The following is a 15,650-nucleotide window of genomic DNA, read 5'->3' on the forward strand; positions in this document are numbered from 1 at the left end:
TGTGACCACTCCTGAGATGAGTAGTTAATTGAAACCCATCCACCAAAGAACACCGGTATCCATGATTTAGTACTCAAATCCAGTATGTCAGTATAAAAATTACTGACATTACTAGGACTTGAACGCTGGAACTCTCGACTTCCAAATCAGCTGATTTGCGAAGACGCGTTCACCACTAGACCAACCCGATGGGTTAAAAAAAAAATTACATTGGTAATTTAAGAAAATATTATCGCAAATAAATATATAACGAATTTATTAAATGGATACAATCGAATAAATTTATTTAAAAAATAAATTATTTATAACGCATAACGTTCGCTCATTTACTTAACAGTAAAAATATTATACTTCATTATTCAATGATTCTGTAGTGATATTTTGTGCTGATTCTCAAATTTTATTTTGTTTTGATTTTTATTTTGAAATTTTGAATTTTATTCTAAGTGGTCCCATACAAAATAATCTGATGGTGACAAATCAAGTAATCTCGCTGACCATTCTATTTGACCCATCCGTAATCTTCCAGGAAAAAATGCATTTAAAATTTCGCGTACCTGAAGACTGAAATGAGGCGGGGCAACATCTTGTTGAAACCAAATGTTTTAGAGTTTGAGACCATCAACATTTTGAATGTTTGAAATGATATGGTCGAAAAGTTAAGTCTCATATTTCACTGCGTTTAAATCTCCATCAATAAATATAGACCCTATACTTTTTTTTTTTTTTTTACGTAGTCGGAAGTGGGAAAATTTGCCTCACCCAAACGTCCAGTAGCCCGTACATACTGGGTGTGTGGGGTTCACCGCCTACTGCAGTGGGACCCACTAAAAAACCACTCCCTCGCGCAACTTGGTCCTGGAATTGCTGTCGATGGCGTAACCTCAGCACCACGTGCGTCAGGAGCACAACTCACATCATAAAAATATTTACACACCTCTCATTCGCACTCTATTTACAAAAATATAAATATACACTACATAACACATTCAGACACCACTTACAATGCACGTGAAGTGAGAAACCTTTGGCCTATGGAGCCACACTCCCAAGTATTTTGCCACTTCCATTTCTCCATCGACTTGGACAGAAAAATGGGGTATTCGCCGCCTTCCGGTCATTGATATAATTTCAGTTTTCTTAGCTGACAGTTGCAGCCTCTGCGTCTGAAGCCATAATTTGATCTTCTCAACGATCCTGGTAGCTATCCCCATCACTTTGGCCCGTTCCTTTGCCGCCACTACTACCGCCAATTCATCGGTATATGCCAATAATTGTACTTCCGGCGGCCACTCTTGCCGAAGGAGGTCGTCGTACACCACATTCCACAAGATGGGCCCCAAACCAACAATACCTGCCCGTACATTTACTTTTGACTGGAGACTGTGTATGTGCCTCACGATGTCAATGTGGATTAATATCAATCCAGTATCGACTATTATTTCAACCCGCCGGATCGGTCTAGTGGTGAACGCGTCTTCCCAAATCAGCTGTTTTGGAAGTCAAGAGTTCCAGCGTTCAAGTCCTAGTAAAGCTAGTTATTTTTACACGGATTTGAATACTAGATCGTGGATACCGGTGTTCTTTGGCGGTCGGGTTTCAATTAACCACACATCTCAGGAATGGCCGAACTGAGAATGTACAACACTACACTTCATTTACACTCGTACATATCATCCTCTGAAGTATTATCTAAACGGTAGTTACCGGAGGCTAAACAGGAAAAACAAAAAAAATATCGACTATTATGGCGATTTACAATGCTATTTAAAAAAATATGGCCGTACCAACGTTTTATTTATACCAAATTTTGTTGTCTTAAAGAGATCTTTAAAATGATGTATCACAGAAAAGGTGTTACCATTTGAAATATTTGAGTTGCAACCCCTGGACCACCCCTTCAAGAAGGGGTTGAAATTCTATTTCTCGTCAAAAGGTAAAGTAGTTGAACTTATCCTGAAAGTTATAGTATCTATCTGAAACTGTTTTAAAGTTGTTGAAAGGTTTCCATATTTTTGATTCGCTGTATATATCAATCGTACTTCGGACAGTCCAGATAAGAAGTTTAGCTTATAGTGTCTAAATTAAATTCTTCACTCGAAGTAACCCTCACGCTCCTATTCCACTATAAAATACAAGTTTTATCTTAAAAGGAACACATAAGACGGATCTTTAACCACCATAGATATATCTCGTATGAGAAACAAAACCTATTTACTTACTTATGTAATAATCTGAAATCATTTCTTTCTAAAACCAAAAATATGAATCTCCTACATCTCCTCAACCCTGGGCTACATCCTCCCCATTCATCGCACCCATAACTGAATCAAGCCATCTTCTCTCTGGCCTGCTCTTTCCTCTCCTTCCATGTTTTCCGTAATCAGAGTTCTCATGATATTTGAGCTTTCTTCAACTCTTACTATGCCCACTGTATCTCCTTCTCACTGTATCATTATCTCAGTAATCTACGATACATCGTATAATTCCTTAAGTTCTCTAGAAAAAAAAAACAAATTAAATTACCAAAATTTTTAACGTTTTTAAATTATAAAAGGCCATTAGGGAAACCAAAATTTGATTTCCCTAATAATGAATTTTTTCGATTACTGCTTGTAATGTATATTTCTGAACTATCGAATAACCGTTTACTGATGATTGTTTTTAAAATGAATTTCCAAACATTGTCAGGCGACAAACGAAAAAATCCACCTTTATTCCGGTTTCAGTATTCTTATAGTTTGCTCTATGTATCCTAAATTGCAATAATTATTTCTTAAATTAATTAATTTAGACATGTCAATTTTCTTTCGACGAATATAATTTAATACGTTTAACGTTTCAGGAAATTTTATATAGTTTAAAATTTTACTTTACAATAAACGGTTCTTAAGTGTTCTTTATTACATTATCATATTGATTTAATTTAGAACATATTATCAAAACCTATCAAATGTACTGAATGATAATCGGTAATGGTACGGCATTTTTTCCGTATTCCATACATTTGTAATTAACGTTTAATTAATGACGTCATATGAGAAATTATAATCTAATATTGTATTATAATACTAGCTATGCAACTATAAACTCAAAATAAGAATTACCACCCAAAATAAGTTTAATAATCATAATTTAAACCGTTTTTTTTAAATATATTTTGAAATTCTTTTTTTGCTATTAAATAAAACTTTACATCATTTTGGAACGGATAAATTCAACACTTCTGATTGATGTACCTTCAAAATATTCCTGAAAAACATTCATTTTACAATAAAAAAACTATGCACGTAAAATAAATACTTCAAAATAATTTGCTAAGGTAAGTAAAAACTTTTTTTAACTTTATAAAGTTTTTAATTTTTTTTCAAAAATTTCCTCGATCGTAATAATGGAAATCTCTTTTAGTCGGTTTATTGTGTCGTCGATGACCTTAAGTTTACTTTATTGCTTTTCTTCCGAATTCAATTTAAATCGAGTAAAACTTACTTTGTCCCAAGTTTGAAGAAGAGTTTTTCTCCCTCTAACTGATAAATTATAATTTATTAAATTTCTCCCTCTACTTTCTATAAATTATAAAAGAAAAGCAGCAAAAACTTAACCGAGTAATTATGTAGATCGGGCAAAAAAAAAATCTATCGCATAAATCACAATTTCGAATAGGTTGTTTTGTTCGTTTCGGTGGAACGAAATCAATGAATCTTATTTAGCTGTATATCCGGGATCTTGCATAGCTATGTGTGCATAGGTAATACAGAATATACGTTTAAATGGATAGCAGATTAAACATAATTCACATTATTGTCTAAACGAATGAAGCGACGTACAAAAAATGACAATCCTTTCATTCTAAATGTATTAAGTTTTAATTAATTATTTCTAAATAATGTCTTAAAAAAATAGTTTCATTTACTAATTTATTCAGGAGTAAAAACAAAATAGATCCTTAAAGTATCGTAATTGGTTCAGAGTGTGTCATCCAAAGTACTTATTTTCTAACGGTCAGTATGATATGATTTTTGAAACAATATTTTGACAAGAATTATATTTTTTTCAAATTATAAACGATAATATTACAACTTCTTTTGTTATTTCCTTAACTCATTTTTTCTACTACTTCAAACATATTCTGTATTTTCTATCACAGTCGTAACATTTCCACAACCCTCGAGGAAACGCTATTATAAAATCATATAAGTTGTAGTTTCTGTTTCATTGCCGTGTCTCTATATGCTTTTAACTCTAATTCCAATATCTCTAAGTCAAAAGTAAAATTTGATATTTTTACGCCGTTCAACGACGACAGATTTCATGAACTACAACTGTATGACATGAATGTTACAGAAATACATAACTATAAGTATTGTTGAAAAGGGAACAAGAATGTGAGGGCGGCCATATTGTATCGTGTAATTATTACAAACGTTAGAGATAAAACTTTTTCCTGTCTCTTCCATAAAATAAACGCGGAAATAAATACTTTCTAATGTTCAAGAAATTTTAATTTACTAGACGTGACAATTAATCTAAACAGATACAGAAATATAATTACACATTCTACAATGAGTTTGAAAAAGGTATTGTCCAATGTTTTTTATACCGACGAACAACATTACTTTATTCTTCTCGTAACTTTTGTTTAGTAGTAGTTTTTGTATATAAGTTTTTGAAAATATAAAAGGTTTAAGGTATCATACGGTTTGCATGTAAAAATTCTACTCGATTAAATGTAAGAATAGCTGGCCTCGGTGGCGCGAGTGGTAACATCTCGGCCTTTCATCCCGAAGTCCCGGGATCGAATCCCGGATCAGAAATGTCATTTTCACACACTAAAAAATTGCCATTCTATCTCATCCTATGAGGCAATACCTAACGGTGGTCCCGTTAAAAGCTAAAAAATGTACTTGAAATATAGAAGTCTGGACTTTATTATATTATGGGCTCAATCTTTTTTTTTAAAGATAATACTGATCGTTTTTCTTGCTTTAATCCGTAACTAATTTTATCAATCATCTCTTAAAAAAGCGAAAATAATTATTTAAATGTAGTTTTAACAAAAAAATTGTGTCACACCCAATTCGACAACTGATGAAACAAAGATATTCTTCCACTCTAAAGTTTGAAATCATTTCTCTTATAACATTTTCGATCATCGGATTTGTCCTTACAGCATAACATTTTATAGAAATCAGTAAATCAAAGGGTATCGCACTTAACCAAGCAATTTCGAACAAATTAATTTTCAGATACAAAACATTTCAAAAGTGTTACAAATAGATCAGGATCGAACATCGGTACCAGGAGTTTACTCCCTAACGTTTTTATAAGTAACCTGTAATGTCTACCGATCTACAAGATAAATTGCAAAGTACAACAAACATGATTAAAAAAGGTGAGTATTCACAATAACAACAAGAATTTTTGTATTTAATATTTCATGATAAAAAAACGCTAAATTCTGTTTGTAGATATATCTACGAGTATATATGCAGAGTTGATTCAAATAGAATGTAACAAACTTTTTTAAAATAAATTTTTACTTAGATTTAAAGATATCTAATAATTTTTTTATTGCTTTATTTATTTTTTCATATTTAATTCTTCTATTTTGTAATATAGAAAATTTTGTTTTGTTCATACTAATTTAAAACTAGCAGACCCGGCAATGCTTCTCTATTGTTAGATTTAATTATACATATATAGATTAAATGAACACAATTGAAAGTTTGATAAAACATAAAATGAACATTACGAAATTATCCAAAATTTAACCTTTTCCCTTTCCCCATTTTCCTTTTTCTCATTTTAATTTTTACAATATTTCCTTTCCATTCCCCCTTTTCCCTTTCCATCCCATTTCTCTTTCCTTGTTTCCCTTTTTCTTTCCTTTTTTCTCCTTTCCCCTTTCCATTTCCCCTTTTTTCTTTTTTCAGTTTTCCCCTTCTTACCTTTTTACCTTCTTTACTTTTTTCGATTTACCCCTTTCTCCTTTTTTCTCCACGCGTAAATCGGTCCAGTAGTTTTTTAGTCTATGGCGGACACACATATCGGAAACATTGAAATGGAATCGTAAAATATTTTGTATAACGTGTGTTGTTTTTACGTCCAACAGATAGCGCTGTTTTTTTAAAAAAAAAACATGTTTTGTCACAGGTGTGACATCCTTGGTATATAAATAGTAGGTATATAAAAACACGCGCGTATTCGAATGCAACGTTGTGTCAAAATTTCAAAGCAATCGGTAAAGAACTTTCGGAGATTTAATATTTTGAACAAACAAACATTTACTTTTTTATTTATATAGATCTGCCACATTTTGATGTGTATTTTTCTTAATAAACTTCGAAATTCTTATGTTTATGTTTAATTTCTATTGACTTTGTTCATACCATTTTACTAATAATCAAATTTTCTATAAATTTTGTTACAAACTTTTACGTGTTTATTACCCATTTATCAAAATTTATTGACATCAAACAAAAAATTTGTTCTGGACACCACATGACTTCCTTGTACGCCTATTAAATTACATATACACATTTATTATTTTTTTTTATTTATTGAATTATTGTAATTTTTTCAATTAGAGATTAATAATTATTAATAAATCAATATATTTAAATTAAAAAAAAAAGGAAATGAAGTCTGATTCGAACCGATGTGTCTTTCCTTGTAAGATCCAAGTATTTCATTAATTTTACTTTTATTTGGCTATAACTCTGGGACAAATGAAAATAAATACCACCTATATATACCGTTGAAAAGCTCTCAATGGGGGCTTATTACTCCAGTTAAAAAAAAGTCCATAATCCCAATTATTTTCGGATTTTTGGCTCTTTTGGACATTTTTGGTCCAGTGGATTGAAATCAAAAGGGGAAATGTACAACTAGATATTAAAAAAAAATTAAAATTTAAACATCCTACGGCTAATCGTTTTTGAGTTATGCGAGATACATACGTACATACAGAAGTCACGCCGAACTAGTCAAAATGGATTCAGGAATGGTCAAATGAATATTTCTGTTGAAATCTTCTTGAAGTGTAGCCTTGTACAGTCTCAACCACTCCTGAGAGATGTGTGATTAATTGAATCCCAACCACCAAAGAACACCGGTATCAACGATCTAGTATTCAAATCCGTGTAAAAATAAGTGACTTTACTAGGACTTGAACGCTGCAACTCTCGACTTCCAAATCAGCTGATTTGGGAAGGCACATTCACCACTACACCAATCCGGTGGGTATCTATATTTTTATCTATCAAAACTAAATAATAGATCATTCCGAAAAAAAATTACGCTAAAATGGAAAATTAGGTTTTTTTTAACAGACTACTAATAAAATTATAAAAACAATTATTTTTATTAGAAAATAAATATTAGTTGTCTTTATTTATAGAAAGTAAATGTTATTAACCACATGTGTTTAACTTACTTCACCAGAAAATTTGAGTTCAATCAATTAATTGATTTTAATAACCATGTAGTTCTTTCTTGAATCGTTAAAACGAGATAAAATATTTTACGAATATTTTTGTTTTTAATATTTTATAATTTCTCAATAGGTAATAGCTGATAAAGAATAATATTTTCAAATTATAATTTAAAAGAATAATATTCAACTGATATATTACGACAGAAAAATCTGAATAAACAAATCAGAAAGGGTAGTTTTTACGATGTAAGATTATTATACGGGGGAAGAAGCTGGTGAATTGTTTAGTTTGTCGGCACTCAAGGGATATCATAAAATAATAAAATCGGATACATATAATATAGTACATGTAATACATACCTACCTGCCGCTCCAGCAATAAAAATCCCTTCTTCTTTAGCATTTTTTGTTTTATTTTTTTTTCTTGTTTTTCTTTTAGTTACAAGTTAATCTATATATATGTATTTATATAAAAAAAAATTACAATGAAAGTGTAAACCGTACGGTAAGAGTCTCGCAGATATCATTCCTTCCGCTCAAAAAACAAAAATTTTTGTAATATAATTTTTTTAACAAAATGATGTTGATATCAAAAAAGGTAAGACACTAAATTTCTATTATAAAAAGCTGTTATTAATTTAGAATTTTGTTAAAAAAAATACATGTTACGTAATACACAATAGATATAGAATAATAGAAAATAAACAATGTTTAAGCGTTCCATATAATAAACAAAAAATAGATAAATTTGTTACAAAACACTTACCTGCCCGATTTCATTTATATGCAATACATATCACATTTACAGAAATAATACAATTCTTCTGATTATTTGTCGGTTAATAAATGAAATCGAGCCGGTAAGAGTTTTGTAAACATTTTTTCAATTTTTTGCTTATTACATGGAACGCTTAAACATTTTTTATTATCTATTAATGTATATTTATTGTCTATTACATATATTTAACATGTATTTTTTGTTAAACAAAATTCTAAATTAATAACAGATTTTGATAATAGAAATGTAGCGTCTTATCTTTTTTGATATCATTATCATTTTTTTTAAAATAGTTTTATTTATATTACAAAAAATTTTTGTTTTTTGAGCTGAAGAAATGATACCTTTTTGTTTTTTTTTCTCTACTCCCCTGGGCCGGACCCCACCTATGCCGTATCCCCGTATGGGCAGAGGGCGGTGAATGTTAAGAGTAATCTGCGTTATCAGAAAATGAATGAGTGTTGCCATTGGTATACTTTCCTGTTCTTATTAGATAGTTACGGAATTACTATATGAGGGCGGTGATCTTTATGATTAATCTGGGGTATTGAAGAGTGAATGTTTGATGTCATTGCTTTTGCTTTTATCAGCTTTTCTGCTCCGATTATATAGTTACGGAAGTGATCTTCGTAGGCGGTAAAGTTTATGAGCTCGGTAAAAAAAAAAAAGAACGCTACCGCTCATGGAAAAATTGACGAAAATGGCTGATTTTACCTGTTGGCGAGTTAGAAAATAGTCTAGTACTCAAAAAAAAAAGTTTTTTTAAAATATAAAAAATTATTTTTTTTATCATCAAAATTACACATAGTGATGCATTCATCATTTGTTGAATTAAAATGGAATACCTCGTAGTAGTTTTTCCGTAACCGGGCGTAATGTTTGCGTTTGCACCGTATTAATATTTCTTAAACTATCTGTCCGCAAATAATGCACTACCATTTCAGCACTTGATTTCTTGAACACTTGATATTATAGCTGGCCACCAAAAAGCGACGAGTCAATGTGGCGAGAGCCGCATTGTCGGACGGTGTGGGAGTTCCTAGATGCGGTTGCTTTGTTCAACCGGCATCCGTAGTTTACTTAAGGGAAAGACTCTTACCGCATTTCCGTGGAAAGCTAACCCTGAATATGACTGACCACCAGCCAATTATTGTAGCTCCAAGCGCTATAAAATGGTGGACAGATACTTGCTGGCATTCAGCGACCTAGGCGCGGCAGCGAATTGCTGCCTAGACGAAATAAATTTTATTATGGATATCATATATATTTTTAGTAGTTGACGGGGTGCGCCTACCCGTTTTAGTAAATATATGACAAGTGAGCGGTTGGGACACGTAAGTCGAAGGTGTATGTACCACGCTTAGTCCGCTCACCCAGTTAGGTAAAGCTTTAGGAGCTGTGTTAGGATACCGGTCGCTAAACTGTTCGAGGCTCAATTGTCGTTTGTGGCATAGACATTCGGTCTTGTGCTTTAGGGCGACCGAGTGAGGTAGTGGCGGGAGAAATGCCAAGCCAGCTAAGTATTTGATATTATAATTAATTTGTAATATTTCCTTACAATTGAATACTGTCTGAAGCCGCATTCATTCTTCTACGAACATATTAATACTTAATTTTTTCCGTACATCCTCAATCTATGGACAAACAGAAAAAACTCTTGTGCAGTTCTGCACAAGACGACTGACTTTTCGTTATCTTACTTTGTTTCCTTTTGAAAAAGTATGAACTTATTCTAATGTAAAATTTTACAAAAAAAACCTTTTATCCTAAAAAATTGTCAGACGTCAAAAAAGCACTACAATAAAAACAAATTTAAAAAAAAGTTTCAACTCGCTCACCTCTATAAGTCACTGCCTAAGTGTATGAAAAATACACTACTACACACACACGCACACTAAAGCTCAATAAAATTGATCAAGTAGTTTTGGGATATTTCGAGCCGTAAAAAAAATTTATACACAGGTCTATGAATAAATAAATACGTAAGGAAACCTCATCTTAGGTGAATGGTATTTCCTTATTTCTCGTACCTTAAAACATAAAAGAAATTCATTTTCACACCCCTCTCACCCACCGTACGACCGAAAGTAATACCGAACTTTTCTTCGAAAATCGGTAAAAATTAGCATATAAGGCATCATTCCCACAATTCCTATTTAACTATTTTAACATCTTAAAACGATGATTAAATTTCTTTTTATTTGTTAACACTTCAGTCGTTAAGAAATAATCTATTGCTAAACCAACCTTTCAAATAATTACTAAGAAATTGATTCAAGAAAGGTGGTGCGTAAATCTAACAATACCAGTATTGTTCCACTTAACGCTGATATACTTTCTTGTAATACAGTCTTAGTAACTACAACATGTACAGATTTTCTTCGCTTTAATCGTAATAAGTTTTTTTATAACGCTTTCAGGTTAATCGGAACACCAACGTACGTTGAAATAAAGGATAAAAATATAAATAAAAATTCTTCATTAACAGAAAAAGGTTTTTCTCTAATTAAAATTACAAAAAATATTACCTCTTCTTATTTTTAGACTCCGGGACTACGGTTAGATATTGCTTCAATGGGTGAGATGACATGGCAAATTTTTAGCGTGTGAAAACGCAATGCCTGACCGGGATTCAAACCCGGGACTTCCAGATGAAAGGCTGAGACTTTACCATTCGCGTCACAGAGGCCGGTTCAGAAAATATTACCTAAAATAATTCTAATTATATAAGTTGTAATTAACACTAAGTTCTAAATATTTATTACTTTATTATGATATTATACTGTCAAATTTGTTTATAAGCTTAATAATAATAAAACGGTCTGTCTTATCTAGTAATAAACCTTCTGATCCAGATTAATTAATTGAACCCCAAAAAATGAAAATAATAAAACCCAATAAAAAAATATGCAAACTACTGGAATTAAAGTTTTTTTTCAAAAGATGTCTGCAAACTGAATTCTACAAGAGTAAAATATGGTTTATAATTTCTAAAAATATATAAATATGTTTTTTTTTTTTTTTTTATTTCTAAGGCTGCAAAGGACCACTTTAGTCAGAATAATTCGTCTTTTTTTCCGATCTTTTGGCCTTTAAGTTCTTAGCTTTCACTTTCTCCCAATATTTAGTCATTCTTAATGATCTTACTTTACGATCCTCTTCTGAATAAACCCTTTTTGTATAATTAAAAGTTCTTACTTTAAAGTTGGTATTCGGATCTTTAATAACAAATTTTAATTTTTCGGATTTATTAAGTAAATCTTCGTAAGTCAAATTTTAATTCTTGCATGTCTTCTTTAATTTCTTTGATTTGTAATGGTGGAGTTTTTTGAAGACCAAAATCGATCGATAATTCTCTTAGTAATCCTATCCTGCGGTAATCTCAACAAGTATGCGCAGAAAGAAATTCGCTTCTTTTTCATAGTATCAATTAAGGATTCAAAGTTTTCGTACAGAAATTTATTAGGCAATAATCTGTACTGATTTTCGTGTTTATATTTTTTGTTTATGCAGGTTCTAAGAATCCTGCGTTCAACTTTAAGCAAAGGTCAGTCCTATTTTTCTGATTTAATCTAAATAAAGTCTCGCTCGCGTAAGTAATTATCGGTTTAACCACAGTTTTGTAACGTCTAATTTTAGTGTTAATCTAGAGCGATTTTTTGTTGTAAGTATTTTTGGTTACTTGTAGCGTTTTAAATAATAAGTCTTTTGGTCTAATTTTGTTTTCTCTACAATTACAAATAATGATCTCTCCAAGATATTTAAGTTTTTCTACAAGTTCTACTTTGTCTCCATTAATATTCACAGAATTAATAACTAAAGGATCTATAGCCATCATTTTAGTCTTTTCGTAAGAAATTTTAAGTCCAATTTTATTCGCAAGTTCTTCTATACTTGTTATTTGCATTCTGGCTTCTGCAATACTATTAGCTAATAAAGCTAGGTCGTCGGCAAATCCTAGGCGATTTAAATTTAAGTTATCTCTTTTGTATCCTATGTGAATATTTTTTGGATTAATTTTAAACCATTCGCGCATCAGAAATTCTAGTGCTCAATTAAGTAATAAAGGTGAAAATCCCGTGGCCTTGTCTCAGTCCGGATTTTATGTAAAAAGGTTCGGAAAATTCGCCACGAAACTTCACTTTAGATTTTGTATTTGTCAATGTTAAACCGATCATATTTACCGATTTAGGATCCGATCCGAGATTTCTCAGAATTTTTAACATCGAAGTCCTATGTATGCAATCGAACGCTTTTTGAAATCAATAAAAGAAATAATCATCTGTTTTTGCTTTCTATTATAAATATCTATAAGTAATTTCAAAGTAATAATTTAATCTGAACAACTGCGCCAAGGCCGAAAACCACCTTGGTAATCGCCTAGCTCGCTTTCTATTGTAAATAATTCTAGATAAAATTTTATACCTACAATCAAATAACGAAATTCCACGATAATTGTCCGGATTTGTCTTGTCGCCTTTTTTTTTGTAAAGGATATATAATAGCTGTCGTCCAATGTTCTGGAAGTTTTTCGGATTCCCAAATTTTAACCAGAGAATTATAAATATGTTTATATATAAAACTTATGTATATTTATAATTCTAGAAAATATATTTTCTATAAAATAGTATGTTAGAACTTTATAATAAATATTTTAAGATAGATTTCATTCAAATAGTTACAATTATTTAAGAATGTAATTTGGGGGAGGGAAACTCATAAAGATTCCAAAGAATAGTTGTCCATTTAAGTTAAAAAACCACAAAAAATAAATTTTGATACATTTAAATCTAATTACACAATCGTAGTCAAAAATCACAATTTAAAATAAAATACTAAATTAAAACGAAAAAAAATTATAAGATTTTTTTATAAGGAATGCAATATGCATTAGTGAAGGAAGAAGTAAAGTTTGAAGAAACGTATGTATTTTATTATATTTATATTTGTACATATCTAAGCTGGGTTTTTAATATACCAATTTATGAATGGGAGACTAACTCATTAGCACTTTTTTTTTAAAAAGTAAACAAAATAAAATAAGGTAAATGTAAGATATACATCCCTTTCTTTATAAGGGTGAGTTTTTTTAAAGTCAAAACCGACGATAGGACTAAAATGTATAATAAATATTAACCTGAACTAAAATGTTTTTCATTTATGCATCTATAGAATACTATTTATTTAGCACGTGACAAAAGGAAGATATTCTGAGATAACATTTTACATTTTTCCTTTTTACAGTTTTGTCATACAAAGGTGTGATTGTAGATCTGTGCGCACGCTCAAATGTATGTATATGTTACGCTTTATTAACAAAAATTACTACAGAGAAATATCTGCCAAAATCACGATTGACAGTTTACTAAAATTGTATCGTTTTGGTGATTTGTTTTAATATATTTGGCCGGCTTCCGTGGCGCGAATGGTAGCGTCTCGGTCTTTCATCCGGAAGTCCCGTGTTCGTATCCCGGTCAGACATGGCATTCTCACACACGCTACAACTCATTCATCTCACCCTCTGAAGCATCCTAACGGTGGACCCGGAGGTTAAACAAAAATAAAAAATATATAATAAGCTTTAAAACATTTTAATAAATGTTGTACTAAAAAACAAATATAAATTAAAATTAATTTAAGCTTTACAGTTCTAAATTTATTCAAATAATCACAAATTCCTCAAATTTCGTCTAAATCAAACATTAAATTCTGGTTTAAAAGCACCTTTCATAGAAGATTCCTTCAGAGTTGCACTCAAGATTTTACTAAAAATTAATGAAATAATAAAACCATTAAGTATGTCTAAAAAATCCACAAAATTTTATTCCAAGATGAAAAATAAAAATTGACTGGAATCTCTTCCATTAACATTATAACGTATTTATTTTAAAACAACTTTTTTTCACTGAAATGTTTTTTCCTTCTATTACTTCCTTGTACGAAGTAAAAGAAGTATTGTAATCGCGAAAAATTTCGGTTTTCAGATTTCAACGGAAATATCCATTTTGACTAGTTTCGGCGTGATGTCTGTACGTATGTACGTGTCTTGCATAACTCAAAAACGATTAACCGTAAAACGTTGAAATTTTGGATTTCGAATTGTTGTAACATCTATTTTTGCACCTTCCCTTTTGATTGGACTGGACCAAAAGTGTACAAAAAAGTCCAAAATCCAAATTTTTGGATTTTGGACGTTTTCTTAACTGCAGTAATCAGCTCTCATTGAGAGCTTTTCAACAATACATCATAAGAAGTACTTATTTTCATTGGTTCCATAATTAAAACCAAATAAAATTTTTATTAATGAAATATTTGGATCTTACAAGGGATCGCACATCGGTTTGAATCCGACTTCATTTCCTTTTTTTAATTGAAATATATTGATTTATTAATAATTGTTAACCTTTGATTGTAAAAAAAAAATGTGTATACGTAATTTAATAGGCGTTCAAGGAAGTCATAAGGTGTCCAAATCAGATTTTTTTTGTTTGAGAGGGCGTGTCAAGATATACAAAAAAAACTTGAAATACCAAATTTACTAGATTATCATATTTTTCTTTATTTAATATACCATTTGCTATCTAGCTAACAGCACAACTGTATGGCAGAGATGAAGGGAAGGGAGAATAACAGAATCAAAATTCCTAAATAGAAATCATTTCATCAAATATCTAGTTTCCACATCAACCTGTTTTTGAGAAATTAAGCAAAATAGATACCAAAATATATACACACATATACCTTTTTTTTAATTTTCCGGATCCTGACTTTTTCCTGGAAAAGATACACAACTTTTTCCAGATCCTGAAGGGTTTCATTGTCTTCTTAATCTGAAAATACATAATATAAAATACATATGTCATATTTGAAGCAATAGCAAAACTTTTCATTTTTTATATACTTTAATAGTTGTGAAATGAAAATTATATTTCTATATCTCTCTAATGAAAGTAATTCCCGTAATATCATACCTTTACAATACTTCATAAAATGTTTATTAATATTTTCTAAATTAGAAATCTTATAATTAATCAAGTGAAACGATCGTATGTTTAAAATTAATTAAAATAAAACGGAATACAACAAAAATTAATACATGATAATGATAAATAAAATTGCAGGTGTATAAATAAAAAAAATGCCGACCAATTTCATTCTTGTTTTATAACTTTAAATACAAAGTTAATTTTAGTTTTTTTTTTCTTTTTATAATAGTTACTTCTTATAAAATTATTTCTTTATTGATATGGTGCGGCTTACTGTGTTGTTAGAAAAGATATAGTAGGGTTATACAGAGAGACGGTATAATAAAGCAATTAAACATCAACACGAAGCTTTTATGTTAAATTACACATATCATACCGTAGTTTTATTATCAATTTTAAAATACATTATATGCATGTAATTTAGGATATGTATACATCCATTTTATGGGAA

The 15,650-nt window shown here is 30.5% G+C and overlaps 1 protein-coding gene across 1 annotated transcript in view; it reads left to right on the forward strand.

Annotated features, from left to right (window-relative positions):
• Positions 1-5,337: 5,337 nt before the first annotated feature.
• The window catches only part of byn (T-domain transcriptional activator brachyenteron), a 62,264-nt gene continuing 51,951 nt past the window's right edge, over positions 5,338-15,650 (forward strand). The window contains 1 exon segment of the mRNA XM_075376417.1: positions 5,338-5,392. Within this exon segment, the coding sequence (XP_075232532.1) occupies positions 5,338-5,392 (55 nt within the window).

This window comes from Lycorma delicatula, chromosome 10 (genome assembly GCF_047948215.1).
Source record: "Lycorma delicatula isolate Av1 chromosome 10, ASM4794821v1, whole genome shotgun sequence".
NCBI classification, from domain to species: Eukaryota; Metazoa; Arthropoda; class Insecta; order Hemiptera; family Fulgoridae; genus Lycorma; species Lycorma delicatula.